The sequence below is a fragment of the Vitis vinifera genome, chromosome 6 (genome assembly GCF_030704535.1).
Source record: "Vitis vinifera cultivar Pinot Noir 40024 chromosome 6, ASM3070453v1".
Classification (NCBI taxonomy): Eukaryota; Viridiplantae; Streptophyta; class Magnoliopsida; order Vitales; family Vitaceae; genus Vitis; species Vitis vinifera.
Window position 1 is genome coordinate 21,195,345 of NC_081810.1, and position 21,572 is coordinate 21,216,916.

Genomic DNA, 21,572 nt, shown 5'->3' on the forward strand with positions numbered 1-21,572 from the left:
ATTAATTCTTATTTGATAAAGAGATTCCACGGTGTTGAGTTTTTATCTAAGTTCCTCAATGAATTGAGATCGAACACCAATCCAAGACAAAGAAAACAATACCAAAAATCAAAACATAACAAAAAAAAAACAAAAAACAAAAAACAAGCAGGATTTATGTGGTTCAGATCCAAGATTGAATTCTACATCCATAGATTAAGATCACCTCCAAAAATCCATTAAGATTGAACCAGTTTACACCCTCAAGAACCTCTGAGAATCATCAAGCTCTCACTACAGTACAAAGAAAAAGACTCGCATTCTGAAATCCTCACTTCTTTTCTTCAATTCAGAAACTCTTTTTTTTTTTTTTTTTCCTCTCACACCTTTATACAATGAGATATCTCTCATATACATGAGTACATGAAAAATATGCTAAGCAAAACAGGTGTGCGAGCTTACACTTTCAGTTAGTTAATCAACTAACTCTACTTACGTGGCCAATCAATTTTGGACCACCAATTTCCTCATTCTCCACCTTGGTTCATAATTGATTTTGGATTCTTCGGATGATGAATTTGATCTGACTTAATCATTAGTTGCACACGATTTAGACCAAATCCGGGCAATACCTGAATTTGCTTACCGGTACAACTTTAGTTGCCATGTCTTGTAGATTATCAATTGCGGAAATCTTCGCCAACTTCACTGTTCCTGAGCTTACCACTTCTCTAATGAAGTGATATCTAATATCAACATGTTTGATCCTTTCAGGAAACATGGGGTTTTTACATAGCTGAATTGCACTCTGGCTGTCTGAAAATATTTCCACTACACTATTCAGCACTCCAAGCTCCTTGACAAGTCCTTGCAACCAAAGAGCTTCTTTCATGGCTTTAGTAACTACTATATATTCAGCTCCAGTGGTTGAAAGTGCTACTATTGATTGTAGCTGTGACTTCCAGTTGACAGGTCCTCCAAATAAAGTGAAATATAACTAGTAGTTAACCTTCTTTTATCAAGATCCCTTGCATAATTTGAATCCACATAATGTGTGATACCAACACCTTCTTTAGAAGATCCAAACTTCAATCTTACCCAAGAGATTCCCTCACATATCGTAGTAGCCATTTAACTCCATTCCAATTTTCCTTACCTGGGTAAGCCATAAACCTGCTCAAAACACTTAATGAGCTATATCTGGTCGTGAGCATACCACTGCATACATGAGTGACCTTGTAGCATTAGCATATGGGACATAATTCATTTCTTTTCTTTCATCTTTAGATTGAGGACATTGTGTGATGTAGGACAACCCTAAGATGGTTGCCTACACTCAAGGGTAAGTGGACTAGGATTTTATTTTTAGGGTGTAAGGAGAGGAACAAGGAATAAATTTTATGGTAGAGAAAATTATAATATAATAAATAAAGAGAAAGAAGAAACAATGAAGAAAAGATAGAAAACCTTAGAGTCTCACTAAAGCCTTCTAGGAGTCTCACCTAGAAGAAAATCAATGGAGTCTCACCATTGAGGGTTGCAACCTTGCAATGAAAGAAAATATAATATTATTCATATCAATTCAGTCATTTGATTTACATTGATTAATCTATTTATAGGCTTCTTTAAGAAATTCAAAGTTTACTAGGACTCTAATAACCTATTATGATTTTAATTCTAATTATAACATCTAAAGTCTACTAGGACTCTAATAACCTATCATGACTCAAATTCTAATTATATTATAACTCAACTAGCTAATCCTAATTAGATTTCAACAAATACCAATCCCAATTCAATTCTAATTAATATTAATTCTACTTAAAGTTTACTTAGGTCTTCACTTTTTTCCTTAAATAAACTTTAAAAGGTTTTCCCCCACCAATTCTCCCCGGCTTGAAAGAACTCGGCTTCGACAAGTTAGATGCTTGATACAATTCATAGAGATCGGGGTTAAGCTTCTGAAAATCCGTTGTCGCAATCCATTTATTCTCAGAGTGTGGTTTGCCTTGCCATTTCACCAAAAAATTTTGATATCCACCTTGTCGAGTAGACATAAGTTGATCATCAAGAACATACTCGATCTCAGGACGTGGGCTAAGAGTAGGTGGTAATTGAAGATCCAACTCTTCACTTACATCGTTGTGATGGCCATGGTAGATATACAAATCTTCCACATTAAATATTGGACTAAAATGCAAGTTTGAAGGGAGCTCTAACAAATAAGCATTCTCACCCAACCGCTTTAGTACTCGAAATGGACCCATTTTCTTAGCTTGAAGCTTTTGATATGTGCTCGAATGAAATCTTTCTGGCCATAGACGAACCATCACTAGATCACCTTCTTGAAACTGAATATATCTTCGATGTGCATTTGTTGCCTCTTTATAGTTCTCATTGCTGATTTTGATTTTTTCTCGTACCTTTTCATGTATATCTCATATATGACGTGCAAATGCATCACCATCTTGGCTAGTGCAGATAGAAGTAGGCAATGGTAAAAGATCAATAGGTTGCTTAGGTTTCAACCCATATGCCACTTCAAAAGGTGAGTACCCAGTAGTACGATTAGTGGAGCTGTTGAAAGCAAATTCGGCTTGTGGTAAGACATTGTCCCAATTTCTCAACTGATCTCTCACAGTGCATCTCAAAAGATTACCAAGGCTGTGATTGACAACTTTTATTTGTCCATCAGTTTGAGGATGAAAATAATTTGAAAACTTTAATTGAGTACCTAGCTTGGCCCACAAGGTTTTCCAAAAATAACTTAGAAACTTGACATTGCGATCAGAAACAATGGATTGTGGTAATCCATGCAATCGAACTGCTTCTTTAAAGAACAAGGCAGCAACATAAGAAACATCTGAAGCCTTCTTACATGGGATAAAATGTGCCATTTTGGAAAATCTATCAACCACAACAAATATAGAATCAAAGCCCCGTTGTGTCCTTGGTAATCCAAGTACAAAATCCATGGTCAAGTCTTCCCAAGGTTCGGATGGAATTGGTAACGGTGCATATAACCCTGTATTTTGCTTTGAATCCTTTCCTACTTGACATGCTCGACATTGTTTGATAACCTTCCAAACATCCTTCTTTAAACTAGGCCAAAAAAAGCGATCTTCCACCAAAGCAATGGTCTTATCTCGTTCAAAATGTTTACCCATTCCGCCTCCATGAAGTTCCCATATGACATGATCACGTAGGGAAGTCCTTGGTGAGTATAAACGATTTTTATAAAACAAGTACCCTTCTAAAATTTGGAAATCAATACGTGTTGCTTTTGAACCACTCAAAAGAGAGGAATGAACATCTCCAAAATCAGCATAATTGTCATAGCAATGCTCTAATTCTTCAAATCCAATTGTAGTGGCTAACATGTTTACTAAGAGAAGGGCCTTCCTACTAAGGGCATTGGCTACTTTATTTTCAATTCTTGCACAATGCTTTAAATTAAAGGCAAACAACTGAAGAAAACTACTCCATTTTGCATGTTGAGAGTTAAGCTTCTTTTGAGAATTAAGATATTGCAAGACTTTATGAGCTGAATACAAAACAAATTCCTTATAACTGAGATAATGTTGTCAATGCCTAATTGCTTGCACCACCCCATAGAATTCAAGATCATATGTGGAGTATTTTTTTTCTTTGCCCCATTGAACTTCTCACTAAAGAAAGCCACAGGATGTCCCTCTTGGCTAAGAACTGCTCCAATTCCCACATGGGAAGCATCACAGGCCACCTCAAATACTTTCTCAAAGTCTGGTAGACGTAGGATAGAAAGGTTCACCATCTTGGATTTGATTTCTTCAAATGCCTTGTTGGTCGCCTTAGTCCAAATAAATAAACCAGGTTTCACGCATTTAGTAATTGGGACCATAATAGAGCTGAAATTTCAAATAAATCGTCTATAAAATGTAGCCATTCCATAGAAGCTTCGCACCTCATGGATATTTGTTGGTACTGGCCAATCAACAATAGCTTTAATCTTCTTCGGATCTGTTTCAACACCCTTAGAAGACACAACAAAGCCAAGAAATACAACACTAGGGCTCATGAAAGTACGTTTTTTCAAATTAATGTAAAAATTTTCAACCTTAAGAGTGTGCATTACTTGCTTCAAGTGTTCTTCATGATCTTCACAAAATCGACTATAGATAAGAATATCATCAAAATAGACAACAACATAACCCGCATGAAGGTACTTGAAGCATTGGTTAGTCCAAACGGCATGACTAATCACTCATACAATCCATTCTTAGTTTTGAAAGATGTCTTCCATTCATCCCCTTGTCTAATACATATTTGATGATATCCACTTCTTAGATCAATCTTTGAGAAGATTACTGATCCAACCATCATATCTAGCATGTCATCAAGTCTTGGAATTGGAAATCGATACTTGATTGTGATTTTGTTGATTGCACGACTATCCACACACATCCACCAGGATCCATTATTCTTTGGTGTTTGTAGGGCAGGAACTCCACAAGGACTTAGGCTTTCACGAATAAAGCCTCTAGTAAGTAATTCATCAACTTGCCTTTTCAATTCAGCATGCTTTGTTGGATTCATTCTGTAGGCTGGTAAATTTGGTAATGATGCATCGGGAATCAAATCAATGGCATGTTGTATGTCACGCATAGGAGGGAGTTGATTAGGTAACTCTGCAGGCCACAAGTCAGAAAAGTCATCAAGGATTTTACGTACGTTTGTAGGATATTCCTTATCTTGTTCTTTAAATTCTTCCACTTTCCGAGCCATCAAAGCAAAAATAACTTTAGTTTCCTTGCTCTCATTTTCAAATTGACACATAGTAAGTACCTTTTTTGGTTGTGCATTCTCCTCCGACTTCTTAATTGGAGGGACTTCTTTTATTGGACGAAGGATCTTCTTACGTCCGTTGTGTATGAGAGCATATATATTTTCATAGCTATCATGTTGAACTCTTCTATCAAAGAGCCAAGGTCTTCCAAGTAAAATATGACTTACTTTAATGGGTAAGACCTTACACCGTACAGACTCTTCAAAGTCCTTACCAAAAAGGAATGTTACTAAGCAGTGAAAACTTATCGGGATAGAGGTGTCATTAACCCATGCTACTTTGAATGGATTTGGATGTCTCTCTGTTTTAAGGTTTAGCTTCTCAACAAGTTCTTGTGAAGCTATCTTCAAACTGCTACCCCCATCAATGATTATGGTGCATAATCTCCCTTGACAAGAAATACGTGTTTGGAAAATGCTAGCATGTCGCCAATCTTCTTCTCGTTGGGACAATTAATAAAGGTCGTACTACAAGACTATGTCCTTCCGTCATACCATCATAGTAGTCACATTCTTCACTAACTTCATCTTCATTGTAGGTCTCTTCTTCCTTTGGGTAACTTTCCAATTCAGATTATGGTTATTTAACACAAAAGTGTGAACCTTTGGTTAGGCATACAACAACATAATGACCATGCCCACCACACTTAAAGCATAAAGGAGTCACGTCTACTTTTCTATCTCCAATACTCATTGAAGTTTTACCCTTATTACCATTCTTATGAGCCACATTCAAAGTTTGTTGAGTGTTGCCCTCACCATTCACATGATTAGAAGTTTTGAAGTTTGATGTGCTTAAAGGTTTACTTGTTGTCCTGTTGGAGAAAGTGCTCCCAATTTGTGAACTTGGATGCTTGGAAACCCGAAATTTGAGGCCTTCTTCTATTTTGAGGGCTAGTTGATAAACGTCATCTACGGTATTAGTGTGTGCAACTATCATCTCAAGTTGAATCTCCATTCGAAGTCCAACTTTGTAGCGGGTTGCAAGTTGAGCATCACTTTCCCACACTTGATTTCGAATGCTCAATTCATGAAATTCTTCTGTATATTCTTCAACGGACTTGGTACCTTGTTTAAGGGAAAACAATTTTGTATACATAAGTTATTCATAATCAATTGGGAGAAAGTGCTCCTTCATCTTCAACTTCATCTCGTCCCATGTGTCAATAGGCGGTTGGCCAATTCTATGAACTTGATTCTCAATATTATGCCACCATAGACGTGCTGCTCCTTTCAACTTTGCTTTCACAAAACGAACTTTTCTATTTTCAGGCATTGTATACCAATCAAAGTAATCTTCCATTGACATAATCCAATCAAGAAAAGCTGTTGGATTTAGTTTTCCATAAAATTCAGCAACTTCAAGACGTACCTTTTTTGTCATATCATCATCTAGCTCAAAAAGTTTGGCCCTTCTTTGATTCCCCATCATAAAATTGTCTTGTTCTTCGCGTGATCGAATTGGTGATTGTCTAAATTAATGACTTGCGATCTCCTCTTCAATTGGTCATTTTTCTTGACTCTTTTCTAATAATTTCATAATCTCATCAAGTTTGCTATTTAGTTGTATTATAGCATCTTGATGGGATTGTTGTGTGGCTGAAATTTCCTCCAAGCATATTGTAGCGGCATCTTGATTGCTAGAAGTTTTTTTGGAACTCATGCTTGCATAAGTTTCTCCACTCCTTAATTGCATATGCCTTCAAGCCAAGAACCTTGGCTCTGATACCAAAATTAATATAGGACAACCCTAGGATGGTTGCCTACACTTAAGGGTAGGTGGACTAAGGGTTTTTTTTTAGGGTGTAAGGAGAGGAACAAGGAATAAATTTTATGGTAAAGAAAATTATAAGATAAGAAATAGAGAGAAAGAAGAAACAATGAAGAAAAGATGGAAAACCTTAGAGTCTCATTAAGGCCTTCTAAGAGTCTCACCTAGAAGAAAATCAATGGAGTCTCACCATTGAGGGTTGTAACCTTGCAATGAAAGAAAATATAATATTATTCATATCAATTCATTCATTTGATTTACATTGATTAGCCTATTTATAGGCTTCTCTAAGAAATTCAAAGTCTACTAAGACTCTAATAACCTATTATGATTCTAATTCTAATTATAACACCCAAAGTCTACTAGGACTCTAATAACCTATCATGACTCAAATTCTAATTATATTATAACTCAGTAGTTAATCCTAATTAGATTCCAACAAATACCAATCCCAATTCAATTTTAATTAATATTAATTCTACTTAAAGTTTACTTAGGTCTTCACTTTTTTCCTTGAATAAACTTTAAAAGGCTTTTCCCCATTATTGTGTCGTTGACAATCGAAAATGTCCAGCTAATGGTATACTTATAGGTTTTGAATTCTCTAAGGAAAACCTTTTCAAAACTTTTTCTAAGTAGCCCTTTTATGGCAAAAACAAAGTACGTCCTCTCTGTTTCTTACAATTTCCACCCTGAGTATTCTTCTTGCTTTCCCAAGATCCATCATATCAAATTATGACTTTGGAATCCTCTTCACCTCTTGAATTTGTGACTTATCTTTGCAAGCCAATAATGTATCATCAACATATATTAGAAGAAACATCATCAGTCTTTCTTGTAATTTCTTGTAATAGAAGCAACCATCATAACTGCTCCTTTTGAAATCAATCTTTGGTATAAAGGTATCAAACCATTTATACCACTGTCTTGGGGATTGTTTCAATCACCATAACTGCTCCTTTTCTGGCTCTTTAAAACCTTCAGGCTGAGTCATTAGAATTTTTTCTTTGAAGTCTCCATGCAAAAAGACAGTTTTAACATCCACTCCAATTCCCAATCAAGCTAAGCTACAATGGACATCAATACTCTAATTGAGGTATGTTTCAACACTAGAGAGAACACTTCGGTGTAGTCAATGCCCTCTCTCTTAGTATACCCTCAATCCACTAATCTAGCTTTGAACCTTACTAGTTCATTCTCAGTGGCACCTTGTTTCCGCTTGAATATCCATTTACAACTTACCACTTTCTGATTTGGCTTTCTTTCTATAAGCACACAGGTCTGATTTTTCTGTAAGGATTCAAATTCTTCAGTCATTTTTGTGAGCCATTTTATTGATTCATTGCAGTTTATAGCTTCTTGTTAAGAGAGTGGCTCACTCTCTTCATACTCCATAGTAGTCACTAGAGCATAGGCAGTCAGATCTGCAAAACCAAATCTGGGGGTTTTATGTTCCTCTTAGCCCTATCCCTTGACAAGAGATAATCAGGACCTGCTTCTTGTGAGCTAGTGCCTGCACCACCTTCAACATTTGAACCTGTCACCTTAGTATCTTCTGTCTCTAGGCCACCATGTGCTAAATCTTTTTGTTAATCATGACCATCCTGAGATGATAACTCCACTTCTATCTCAAAATGGTCTTTGTCAAGTGTCAAGCTCCTGTTTTTAGAATCTTTCTCTGTACCTGCAGTGTTAGTCCTCATGGAAAACATTTCATTTTCATTAAACACAACATCATGGCTTATTATTATTTTAACACTCAGAGATTCCTTATTCCACAGCCTATAACCTTTGACACCCTCTGGATAGCCTAAGAAGATACATTTTATTGACCTTGGTTCTAATTTTCTTTCCCTTTGGTGAACGTAAGCCGTGCAACTGAAGATTCTAAGGTGATCATAGTTAGAAGGTTTTCCAACAAAGCTCTTTTGGAGTTTTAAAGTCTATAGCACTAGATGGAGTTCTATTTACAAAATAGCAAGCTGTCATTATAGCTTCACCCCAAAAATGTTTAGATAAACCAGAACTGTACAACATACACGTCACTCTATCTAACAATGTTCTATTCATCCTCTCTGCTAGGTCATTTTGTTGAGGTGTATTTCTTACTGTTTTGCATCTTAAGATAACCTGATATTTACAAAACATTTCAAATTCCTCATTACAATACCCAAGTCCATTATCTATCCTTAACACCTTTACTCTTTTATTAGTTTGATTTTCAATCAAAGCCTTCCACTCCTCAATCTTAGCTAAGGCAGTATGTTCATCTTTAATTTTTAACAAGTATAGCCAAACTTTTCTAATCATCAATCAAGGATAGAAAGTACCTGTTTCCACGGTGAGTAGAGACTTTTGCAGGCCCCCATAAATCTGAATGCATATATTCTAGTATATCCTTTGACTTGTGTGTTGCAGCTTTGAATGTCAACCTATGTTGTTTGCCAAAAATACAGTACTGACAAAAATCAATCTTACTGATGCTATCCCCACACAACAGGCCCTGCTTGTGCAGTTCTTTTAGACCTCGATCACTTAAGTGACCAAGTCTTCTATTCCAAAGAACTGTTTTATCATTTCAATTCTTAACACTGATCCCAACAAACCTTTTGACGTGTGATCTTCTAGGATATATAAGCCATTCCTCTTCAGATCCTTCATGACAACCATAACACCTTTTGAAATTGTTAATTTCCCATTTTCTGCTTTGAAGTTACAACCTGATTCGTCCAAACTTCCAAGAGATATTAGATTTCTCTTCAGGTCTGGTACATGCCTGACCTCTTTGAGAGTTCTTGTCATTCCATCAAACATGTTAATAGCCACAGTACCAATGCCAACCATGCTGCAGTTCATGTTGCTTCCCAGTATCACCTTTCCACCATTAACTTCTTGATAGGATGAAAACCAATCTCTTCTTGGACACATATGATAGGTGCAACCTGAGTCCAAGATCCATTCTTCATGATTTTGGTTCAATGTAACAGTGAGTACCTCTACACTGTCATAGCCATCATCTACAATGGTAGCACTTCCTTGTACTTGAGTCTTTTCTTCTTCTTGTCGATCTGGACAGATTCTTCTCCCATCTTGTTGCAATGATAACACTTGACAATCCTATAATCTTTCTTACCTTTGGACTTTGATCCTGAACAAGATTTTCCTCTGTTTCCATTGTTATTTTTGTTCTGAGGTCTTCCTCTAACAGTTAAACTTTCACCACTGTTGGTTTTGTCAGAGGACTTCATATCCAACACCTTAGCATTCAAGGCATTCTGAACATCATCAAATGTAATGGCATCTCTGCCATATTTCAGGGTTTCTTTAACATGCTTCAAAGATTTAGGTAGAGAGTTTAAGAGAATGATTGCCTTATCTTCATCCTCCATCTTAATGTCCAAACTCTCTAAATCCAACACCAATTTATTAAACTCATGTAAGGCATACTGAAGTATTAATGACTGAATATTGTTTCACTGTTGCAGAATAATGCTAATGTAGCTGAATTGCTGAATAAAGTCTTAACACAAACTTATGAGTTGGCTGAAGAATGTGTAAAGACAAACTACTAAAGCACCAAAGCAGTGACTGAGGCCCTTGTTCCATGACTCCTGCTATCAAATTCCGGCAGAATTGTGAATGTGTCTGCAGGTCTTGGAAAGCTTGAGGTATGTAAATGCAATTGCAACTTCAAGGGAAAATTCTAAAACCAAATTCAAAGTTTATAATGCATTAGTGATATCTAGTATTTCCATTAATCATGAGACTATTCTTGAGTTCTTCCTTATTTTATCAGTTTGTCTCCAATGAAAAGGTTAGAATGGAGCTAAATGATGTTGATGTACTCTCGGTAGAGAGATTGGATGGGATAGTAATGAATTCCTCAACGATGTTAAGGACATGTTACATGACAAAGGCTGGCCAACTCAGACATCTGCATATATAATCTCCAAAGCAGCCATGAATGCGTACACAAGGATTGTTGTCAAATCATACCCAAGTCTCCTCATAAATTGATATTTGTCCTGGTTTTGTCAAAACTGATATGACTTCCAACACTGGTCTCTTTACTGTTGAAGTGGGTGCCAAAGGCCCTGTTATGTTGGCTTTGCTTCCAAAGGCAGGACCTTCTGGCCTCTTTTTTGAAAAGATGGAGGCATCAACCTTTTGATCATAAGTCAGTTACAGGAATGAGTTGGTTTTCTGCTTTATGTATTTCCTATGGTTGTATTTGTAAGGTTATCCAACTTTTCCTATTGCTTTGCTGAGACAATGGTGTGATAGATGTGAAGGTTCTCTTGTATTCAGTGTTATAATTATGAACTTTATAGCTCTGTTTGTGATAATTGATAATCCTTTTAAAAGTAGGAACTAGGAAACCAGTCTTATTTCTTACTTTAGAATGTTATGTATTATTCATCTCATTATATGCAAATTAATTCTTATTTAATAAAGAAATTCATCGGGATAGGACATGGGATTGGAAGCTCAATCTGAACTGGCATTCAGGTATTTCATCTAATTTCTTCAATGGTTATCCGCTCTTGTTAGAAATCGTTCAGTTCTCCACATTTCTATCACGCACAACTTGTTTCTCTCTTCTGGCTTGAGGAGGTAGAGGACAAAGTAGCTGAATCATTACCAAAAGCTCATGATGCCAACAAACTTTGCAAACCCAACAGAAGACGTCCTGCGAGAGGTCAATGTAGTCACAAGAATCTACAATACCTCAATAGAATATTTATACAAACATATGGCATTTTCGGCATTTTTGCAGCAATGGGATATTCTACTGCATGCCAACAGGTTGAAGAAAAAGAGACAGTTGAAACTAAAAGGATGGTTTACCCATGTACTATTATAGCAATTGACATGGACTCAGAAATCCTTTTGACATGCCATAATTCAATATTTTCATTCCTAAAGAAGCATTTTTTTCTTATTTGCCATCTCTTACCATAATAAATGAATGTCGACCTATCCTTAAAAGCCAAAATGTGATATCTGCATTGTTAGTCCTCAAACATATTCTGACACCTCATGCTCTTGTCAACTTCTTGCACCTATTCAACTAATGCTAAAAGTGAAAAACATGTCTTCCATTCCCTTTGCTCAGGCGTTGTTTGAGGAGGCAATCTTGTAGGTTCAAATCACAGCAGAGGGAACCTAACGGGGACTTGTTTGAGATAGAAGATGCTAAATTTCCAGTTGATTGGCATGAAGGTGGACTGGCTCCATCTAATTCACCGATCAAAAAAGAAGAGGGAGATGAAAGTTGGGTTGAAAAACATGAAGTTCGAGGATCACAGAGATCATCAGTGGGAAGACCTTTGCTCAGAGCTGCTGAGAAGGTCCAATCCTATAAGGAGGCTCCACTTAATACCCAAATGAGGAGATTTGAGTGAATAGATTCTAATTTGTACCAAGTTATAACCTTTCATATAGTGAGGAGTTGAGCAAGAGCCAGTCAAGTCCTGAGGAATACTAAAGTTTTAATGACCATGGAGTATCTTGTTTGATGAGTAAATTTTAACAGATGATAATGCCTACTTATGAGAGATGTAGATTTCACAACATTGACTTGCATGGTTGGGAAATTATTCAGTTTTTACTTTTTAGGTATTTTATCCTTACAAGTCAGGTCGGATCAGGTCAGGTCAGATGTTTGAGGTTACATTATATGGCCCAGAACCCGTATTCCGGAAACTTGCAGATGCGGAAATAGGGCTAGTCAGCAGAAGAACTCGAACAAATTTTACTACAAACAAAGGGGTCTGGTTTACTAGGGCCGTCAATTACAGACTCCCGCTATGGCTATAAATGATATCAGATTATTTTCATTTTTCTATTAGGAAATAAATCCTAATTATTTTGTATTTTTGGTTTTTTGGTCAAGAAATGTCGTGGGAGATGGTGAAACTTAGATGATGTTTGTTTTTTTACTTAATTCTAAATAGAACTTTAATGTTTAATAATGTTATGCGTTAGATTGTTTTTATAATATGTTATTTCTATTAAATATTAAAAAATAAGAAAAAAGAAAACCAACATGTTACTTTTCCATTTAGAAAAAGCCAAAATATTTTATTTTTTCTATTCAACAAAAAGTTTATAATAATTTATGAAAATGTAGAAAAACAAATAACTTAAAGTCTGAAAACAAATTACTTTTGGTAAAAAGTTAAAAAAACAAACACCCTCTTAGGTGATGTTTATTTTTTTTACTTAATTTTAAATAGAACCTTAATGTTTAATAATGTTAAATATTAGGTTGTTTGTTTTTATAGTATTTTATTTCTATTAAGTATTAAAAAGTAAATAAAAACTAATATGTTATTTTTTTTATTTAGAAAAAACTATATATTTTGACTTTTTATTTTTAATAAAAAGTTTATAATAAATTATGAAAAGATAGAAAAACAAACAACTTAAAATCTGAAAACAAATTACTTTCAGCAAAAAGCCAAAAAAACAAACACCATCTTAGTTTTTTTTTTTATAATTTTAAGCATTTGACTTGAATTATTATGCTAAAAAATCTTTAATAAGAGAAAAACTTGTGAAAACCTAAATGGAATATCCAAATTGCATGGTGAAAATCCTATAAAAACCAAGATTTTGTGCATACCTATATAAAGATGACCATGTCCAAAGAAGTCCATAAAAAATGACGTTAGAGTTGGCATTGATCTTGTCAACATATGTAACTTTAATATATCTTATATTAAGCTTATATAGCAATCATCATCAAGTGAAATTAATTAGAAATGATATAAAATTGATGAACAAATAACTATTCAAAGGTGAATTGAATATTGTATTGGTTGATTTTGGAGAAGGGTGAGAATCACCATGTGCTGGAGATCACCATTTACAAGGTGTGCATGAGAATCGCTATGTGCTGGAGATCGCCATTTACAAGGTGTGCCTTACAAAGAACCTGGAGAAATGTTCAGCTGAGCCTGACTTTCCTCATCTGATTCAAAAGAAGATAGCTTCGACCATCTCAGATTCAGCAACAATGAGGTATATAGGCTTTTTTTTAGCTACAACTTGTAAACCACAACTAATAGCTGTTGAGAATAATGCATCTACATATTCTTAATTACTATTTATTTTTTATTTTCAGATGTGCAGTTGTAACTGGAGCAAATAAAGGAATTGGACTAGAGATATGCAGACAGTTAGCTTCTAATGGAGTCATGGTGGTATTAACAGCTAGAGATGAGAAGAGGGGTCTTGAAGCTGTGGCAAAGCTTCATGAATCTAGCCTGTCTAATGTAGTTTTTCATCGGCTTGATGTGATGGATGCCAAGAGTATCACTACCTTGGCAAAATTCATTGTAACCCATTATGGGAAGCTTGATATTTTAGTAAGGAATCAACCCTTTTCGGAAGAACATTTTTTCACTCATTTTCCTTCTGCTATGGAAAAAAAATTCTTAGGGATTTAGGAGTTTGAGATTAGTATGACACCCAACTTAGAGGGCTCTGAAAATTTTATACCTCAATCAGGAAGCAAAGCAAAAACATTTTAATCATGTAGAGAAACATTTCTTGTTGCCTTACTTCATTTTACTATGATAATAACAATAAAAGCAAATTTAAGAATTCAAGAAAATGAAAATCAGGTAAGCTGCCATTCATTTGGTATTATTAGTGAAATCAAAATTTTATGCAGGTGAATAATGCAGGGGTTAATGGAGCCATTGTCGACTCGGAAGCACTTAAGACCTTAAACCTTGGGGACAGTAAGGTATGTAATTACATGCTCTTGAAAAATCATAACTAGGAAGTCTAAGCTCATTTTCAATGTCTATCAACCATATATTGAGATGAATAATTTTGTTTCATTTCTAAATTTAAGGAGGACAGAGTCAGATAGAATCAATGACTCAATACTGTTTCACTGTTGCAGAATAATGCTAATATAGCTGAATTGGTGAATAAAGTCTTAACGCAAACTTATGAGTTGGCTGAAGAATGTGTAAAAACAAACTACCATGGTACCAGAGCAGTGACTGAGGCCCTTCTTCCATGCCTTCTGCTATCAAATTCAGGAAGAATTGTGAATGTGTCTGCAGGTCTTGGAAAGCTTGAGGTATGTAAATGTAATTTCACCTTCAAGGGGAAATTGTAAAACCAAATTCAACGTTTATAATGCATTAGTCATGTCTAGCATTTCCATTACTCTTTTAAGATTAATGTTGAGTTCTTCCTTCTTTTATCAGTTTGTCTCCAATGAGAGGGTTAGAATGGAGCTAAATGATGTTGATGTACTCTCAGTAGAGAGATTAGATGGGATAGTGAATGAATTCCTCAATGATGTTAAGGAGGATATGTTACATGACAGAGGCTGGCCAACTCAGACATCTGCATATACAATCTCCAAAGCAGCCGTGAATGCCCACACAAGGATTGTTGCCAAATCAAACCCAAGTCTCCTCATAAATTGTGTTTGTCCTGGTTCCGTCAAAACCGATATGACTTGCAACACTGGCCTCGTTACTGTTGACGTGGGTGCCAAAGGCCCTGTTATGTTGGCTTTGCTTCCAGAGGGAGGACCTTCTGGCCTCTTTTTCCAAAAGATGGAGGCATCAATCTTTTGATCACAAGTCAGTCTTTCCTATTCTTTGCTGAGACAATGGGGTGATAGATGTGAAGTGTCTCTTATCTTCGATGTTATTAATTATGAACTTTAGCTGTGTGTGACAATTGATAATCCTTTTAAAAGTAAGAAATAGGAAACCGGTCTCATTTCTTACTTTGGAATGTTCATGTATTATTCATCTCATTATATGCAAATGAATTCTTTTTTAATAAAGAAATTCCACGGGATAGGGCATGGGATTGGAAGCTCAATCTGAACACTCATTCAGGCTTCCACATCTGGTCAAGGGTGGGGCATTGATATCATTTACAACGACCTGCTTCTTATCAAATAGAAATTCTCCACTTACACTCTAAGCCGCATCCTCACACGCATATATGTCAACATGCCAAAAGCATGGCCAACTCATATACCTGCATATTATTCTCCAAAGCAGCTGTCAATGCACACAAGGATCATTGCTAAATTGTTTTTGTCATGGTTTCGTCACAACTGATGTGACTTCCAATAATGGAATATTTTCTTTTGAAACAGTCAGGAAAAAAACAACAGTGATATTCCCATTTCTCATTAATGGAAGAAGCTTTCTTGGTGGTTTTTTCCTTCTCTCGGAGGGTTTTTTTTCCAAATGCAGGAAGGAAGAATGGTGAATGTGCTTGCAAGTTTTGGGAAGCTGCATGCATGTCCTGATTTCATCAGAACTGATTATGACTGACTATTCCCACGCCCAATCCAACAAACAAATGGGCCCAAGTTGTAAAGCCCCAACCCCACTTAAAGATCAGCTTTAACTTGGACCAAGCGAAGCCCAATCCGGAAAATAAGTTAACTTGGGTTGCAGCTAGAGCTCTGCCCATAGTCATGGAGCAAAGAATATAAAAATGCCATTAGAAGTCAAGAATTTTGTGCGACAAAGATAGAAAGGTAGAGAAAGAGTTGAATGGGCCAACAACCCCAGCTCAATTCCTCAAAGGATGTGGACACACAAGTATTTACACAGTTTTCCTACAACTAGCTGGATTGCATTCCACCCTAACCGTGTGGGCCACTCTTCTCCACCAAAAGCATGAAGCCCAATCATAACTCTGAATGGATGTCTATATTCTTTTCTTGTATTTAAATATATGTATTTCGCCATGTTTCAAGCTATAAAGTAAAATGATTTGAAAGAGATCAAACCTTCCTACCTATAATCTCCACATCCTAATTCTTCCCGCCTTCTTCATCTTCTTCAATTCCCACCACTTTTGACAAATTAAAATGATTTTTAAAACATTATATTTTGTAAAGTAACAGCATTTAGTCATTGACACTTTTCTTCCTAAGTCATTTTCAAGTTATTAAATAAAATACTCTCAACATTTTTAAAAAATAAAAATAAAAATAAAAACATTGCAAAAAGATAAATAAGATATCATGAAACAATCATTTTATATCTGACCAAATATTCCAAAAAACCCACCATCCATGCAACCACCAAATCCCCATATATCGTGTCGAGGTCCACCGATACACGATATTTTAATCATTGGTAAGCACTACAATGGCAATCTCATCACCCCTCTATAAACCCTTCAAAAAGTACAAACAAGGTACGCGCACATTCAAACGCTCACTCTCTCCCACAAAGCAGTTTAAGCTATTTTTGCCTAACTTGAGCTTCGGAGGGGCATGTCCGGGCCACCCGTCCGGACATCCTTTATGTGCAGGAATTGAATCCATCCAGTTTCATTAGTGCTACACGGATTCTTTGAGAAGCACAAAGAGGGGGGGAAGGTCGTCTGACTTCAATCAATTTAGACGGGGGGAAGGTCGTCTGACTTCAATCAATTTAGACGGGGGGAAGGTCGTCTGACTTCAATCAATTTAGATGGACCTAACTCTGGTTGGCTTAGCCTCAACAGCTATGACCTGGAACACACCCCTAATAAATCTGATTAAATATAAGAAATTCTCTATTTTTCTTCCCAAACTTTCGTTAATGGCAAACTATTTTAATATCAAAGCCGCATAAGATGATGATAATATAAAGAATAATAATTTGGTTGGGGTGGGAATGCAGTTTTTTTTTTTTTTCAATCAAACTACTTTTTATTGAGTTTATTGTTTCTTCTGGGCTGCGAGTTGGGTTCGTTTGAAGTCGGTATATTCCCTATTGAAGTGGTTTTAGGGTTTTTCTTTTTTCTGGGTTTGGAATCAGGTTTGTGCAAGATTGACTGTGTTTGTTCCAGGTTTGTAGTTTTAAGGTTCAATTGGCATATCCATATTTGTTAACATTCTTCTGCTGTGAAGGTATCTAAGAGAAGTACCCAACGTATATGATAAGCTTGATGCACTTGGGCACTCTTGACACCAATGTTGAAGGAATTGAAAGAGAAAAAGGTCATGTCAGAGCTCCATCTCTGTTAGTAGAAGACCAGGAAGAGTTCATTATCTTGCGACCAAGCACAATGTTAATTGTGGAGACCTCAACTATGATGACCTGTGACTATATTCAAGTTCACCAATTTGCTAGAATAGTGTATTGTGTTAATCAATGAAGTTGGATGTTTAGTTGTTCTACAGTACTGGTAAGTTAGGTGTTACTCTAAATAATTGTACAGAATAATGCAAATAGAAAATGAAAAACTACTAAGGTTATAAATAATTGGTAGTTAATTGTAAATCAATTCTGGATTCACCTTTGGCATTCCCAAATGGTCATATGGAATCCAAGTATCACCAAAAAGTCTTTTAGTTTTGAACTTTCTCCTTATGATTGAAACTCATTTATATTTGAGGATTGACTATCTGTATGGTAGGAGATAAATAATAGGATGACTAGTTGTCAACTTTGAAAAAGGCAGTAGAGTAAAGCAATTAAGTAAATTCAATCGACTTTTAAATCAGTTTTCATTACTCAATGATAGAAGAATCGAGCTTATGAGTTCGATACACCAATTTTATATTTTCTTCCATATACTAAGGCCAAGCCTGGTATGTTCCTAACCCTACAACTTAGACTTTTATATTATCTTTATTTTTCACACAACAAGGTGGCTGGTTAGTTTGTATTGGTTTATTTGATGTTGATGTCTATTTTGTTTCTTTCTTTCTTTGGGCAGTTAACCTTAGCTACAGCCACTCAACTTCCCAAAAATAACACATTCCATAGAACTTCAACAATGTCATTTGACTAGTATCAATGTTTTTCTTTCCCTTAATCACCTCTCCCAACTCTTTTTCCCTTGGCACAATTCTTAGATGGGAGAGAGTGTTGATAGGTGTGGATGTTTTGTTTATTGATGAATCTCTAGTATTAGATAATCTTTCTAGTAAAGAAAAATTATTTGCATTTACGGTTTCAATTTTATTTTCTATGGGTTTTATAAGATTACAGTTTAGATTTATCATTTAAATTTTAAAGTTAATGATAAGTTGCTTAATAGTATTGGTGGAACAAAATGATTTCTTATAGAATCATTGTTCAAAACTTTTCTTTTCTTACAATTGATGGTTTTTTGCCCTTCTTTCAAGCAAACAAATGAAGGCATAGTTAACACGATTATGGACAATGTTTCAATAGGAGGTATATGGAACTTATGATATTGTACAAGAGTGTTGGACTAATTATACAAGGACAATGCACTAACTATACAAAGGGTGTACAAAAGATTTGAAAAGATTTTGAACCATTCCCTAACTTGTTTCCCTCACCCAAGGATTACACAATTTCCTTACCCTCATTCCTTTGTGAGATACTCCTCTTGTGAATCTTTGTACACTTGAACATGGTATTTGGACTACCTACCATAGTAAAGATGATTGGGGAGTGCGTTTAGATTCACCATAACAAACCATTGAAAACATGGTTCGCACCTTTTGTTCCTAAGTCTTCTATTCTTTTCTGAATCATATCATTGGAAACATGGTACACACACCTATATGAATACATAATTTATGCATGTGTATGAGATTTGCACCACTATACAAAAGTATTACACTAAATGTATGATTCGTCCCTAGCAGCGGCAGTGGCAATGGCACCATCTGATTCGGGGTTCGATCCCCGGCAACGGCGCCATTTGATTCGTGCCCAATTGGTGTCTCAGCTGATTCGTGTCCAGCTGGTGCTCCTTGATTGAGGGAGTAATCAACAAAATTTATAACCTATTACACCATATACTAGGATAGCAAAGACAAAGCTACTATAGCATAGTGGCTCTAGGATCGTTCACTGGGATGGGTTTTCACTTCACAAATGATATTAATTCAAAGTTGAATTGGTGCCTTTTCATTTCAAGGTTAGCTTTAAAAGAAAATATAAAGATGTTTGAATGAAAAACGTTTGGCTTTAAGCTAACTAAAAATAGTAACTGATTTTAACTACAAAGAAAAGTGTTTCTTGGAGTTTAGATCACTAGGCTCAAATTCCTCATACAAAAAGGGAGTTCCGGTCACTTGTTTATTTTCCTCGCATTAGAGAATTAACATATAGTTCCTTCTCCAACCGGTGTTGTACAGATGCTTCCCATTAATGGGTTCAAACACTAAATCCCTCTCACTGATGCACTTTGCAATGGCTCATACCTCTCACCTAGCACTTGCCATTCAAGGTGATCTTTAACCTTGGATTACCCGTCAAAAGCTCGCAAGAGATAACTAATGGATGTCTCCTTGGAGTCCAAAAGCTTACCAAGTGTTGGCTATTCTAGAAAATCCTACCTTCAAGTCACCTCCCAAAGGCTCGCAAGAGATAAACTAGTGAATCTCCATGGATGGAAATCACTTGCCTTACCAAGTGTTGGCCCAGGTGACTCTAAGGTGTTTTAAGTTAACTAAAAACATAGAAATCACTAACGGGTCACACTTTCTCTTCATTAAAAACTAAAACAACAAAACTTCCAAATTATGTATGTGGAAACTTACCCGGCTTTCCTTACTCCAAGAGACAAAAAGCTTAGCCTCTCATCCTCTGAGGAAAAATCCTCAAAGTTTGGTTGGCTAGAAAATGAAAATGAAAGAGAAGACAAGAATATATATGAAAAACAGAGCAAGTGCTCTGTTCTCTGATTCTATATATGATATATCTATATTACATACTTCTCCGAGCGTCTCCTGAGAGTGTTTACAAGAGAGTTTATATAGGAAGGTAATTTACCCTTCCTTGGATATTTCCTAGCTAAGGAATTACATGAGTGGTTGAATACAAGGAGAAAATGGAAATTTAGACACAAAAATCTGAAGAAAAATATCTAAAAGAGTCGGTGCAAAAATATCGGGAAGCTTCAGGAACCATTTCGCAGGAGAAAATGGTGTCTGCGAGATTTCGCAGACACTCAAGAGGGCTGCGAAATATTTTCGCAACAACAAGTTAAACTCGCAGGGCTGCGAAATTGTCTTCCACCTTGAGGTTCTCAGCGTTCCAGCTTGCGGCATGTATCGGGTAGCTTCAGGAGGAATTCCATAGCACTGTACAAAAAGGCTGCGAAATTCTCGCAACAAAAGGCTGATTTCGCAACACTTTGGAGTGATCTGCTTGCAATGGCTGTAACTCCTTCGTTTCAACTCCGAATCGTGCACCGTTTGAAGCATTGGATTCTTGACTTCCTGAGCTTTGAAATGGTATATAGAATGTAGAAAATGGACTTCGGGAAGTACTCCAAAAGTGCGCATGAAGACTGCAGCTGCTTGTCCTCTGTTTTCTTCACTCTGTTTTTCCTTTCTCCTTGCTTCTCTCCTTGCATACTTTGAACGACTTTGGCAAAGGGATATGGAGCTCCAAAGCTTGGTTTCTTCATGAATTTGAGCTTCCAAAAGCTTTGCCATGAATTCCAAATAGCTCATCCATCATTTGGCATGCTTGAATTGATTCATAAGCTGATAAAAACATGTAAACTTGCCACAAAATAGTTAAAACCAATTACTAAGGACCTTAATGAATTAATTGGGTTAAATGAATATGATTACTACTCAAAGGTGCTTAAAACCATTATAATTAGGTCTACAAAATAGCACTTTTTGGTAGTAATCAATGTACAAGGTCAATGTACTAATTGTACAAAGAACGTACAATGTTGTCCTTTTTGTAGTATTTTAATCAATTTATGAATGATGTTTTTTTTTTCTTGTAACCTGAGAACTACACACTCTCATGCCACACACTCCTACATCACACACTCATCTCATGCACTTTATTACACTTGCACATTGATATTTGAACACTTACCCCACCAATGATCATTGGGGAACAAAATTTGGATTCAACTTTTCCTCATTTTTTTGAACCAAAACATTGAAAACATGGTTAACCCACTTACAGACACACATTCACTAGTAGTTGTATGGAATTTGCTCTAGTGTATAAGGTATTTATACTAAGTATATAAGACAATTGTACTAATTGTA

The 21,572-nt window shown here is 36.0% G+C and overlaps 2 protein-coding genes and 1 pseudogene across 2 annotated transcripts; all 3 read left to right on the top strand.

Moving 5' to 3' along the window:
• Positions 1 to 7,646: 7,646 nt before the first annotated feature.
• On the top strand, positions 7,647 to 11,022 carry LOC100253307 ((+)-neomenthol dehydrogenase-like; annotated as a pseudogene).
• Positions 11,023 to 13,511: 2,489 nt separating this feature from the next.
• On the top strand, positions 13,512 to 14,421 carry LOC100258443 ((+)-neomenthol dehydrogenase). Its single transcript, XM_059737631.1, has 3 exons — positions 13,512 to 13,600; positions 13,704 to 13,947; positions 14,256 to 14,421. Exons 1-3 carry the CDS (start codon positions 13,596 to 13,598, stop codon positions 14,364 to 14,366), a joined length of 360 nt encoding a protein of 119 aa, XP_059593614.1. The 5' UTR covers positions 13,512 to 13,595; the 3' UTR covers positions 14,367 to 14,421.
• On the top strand, positions 14,410 to 15,271 carry LOC132253892 (salutaridine reductase-like). Its single transcript, XM_059737238.1, has 3 exons — positions 14,410 to 14,421; positions 14,493 to 14,675; positions 14,806 to 15,271. The coding sequence occupies exons 1-3, from the start codon at positions 14,410 to 14,412 to the stop codon at positions 15,181 to 15,183; spliced, it is 573 nt and encodes a 190-aa protein (XP_059593221.1). The 3' UTR covers positions 15,184 to 15,271.
• The last annotated feature ends 6,301 nt before the right edge of the window (positions 15,272 to 21,572 follow it).

Coding starts and splice junctions, on each gene's coding strand:
- LOC100258443 (XM_059737631.1), top strand. Junction 13,948..14,255: donor ATGGGAAGCTTGATATTTTA/GTAAGGAATCAA, acceptor AATTTTATGCAG/GTGAATAATGCAGGGGTTAA.
- LOC132253892 (XM_059737238.1), top strand. Junction 14,676..14,805: donor CAGGTCTTGGAAAGCTTGAG/GTATGTAAATGT, acceptor TTCTTTTATCAG/TTTGTCTCCAATGAGAGGGT.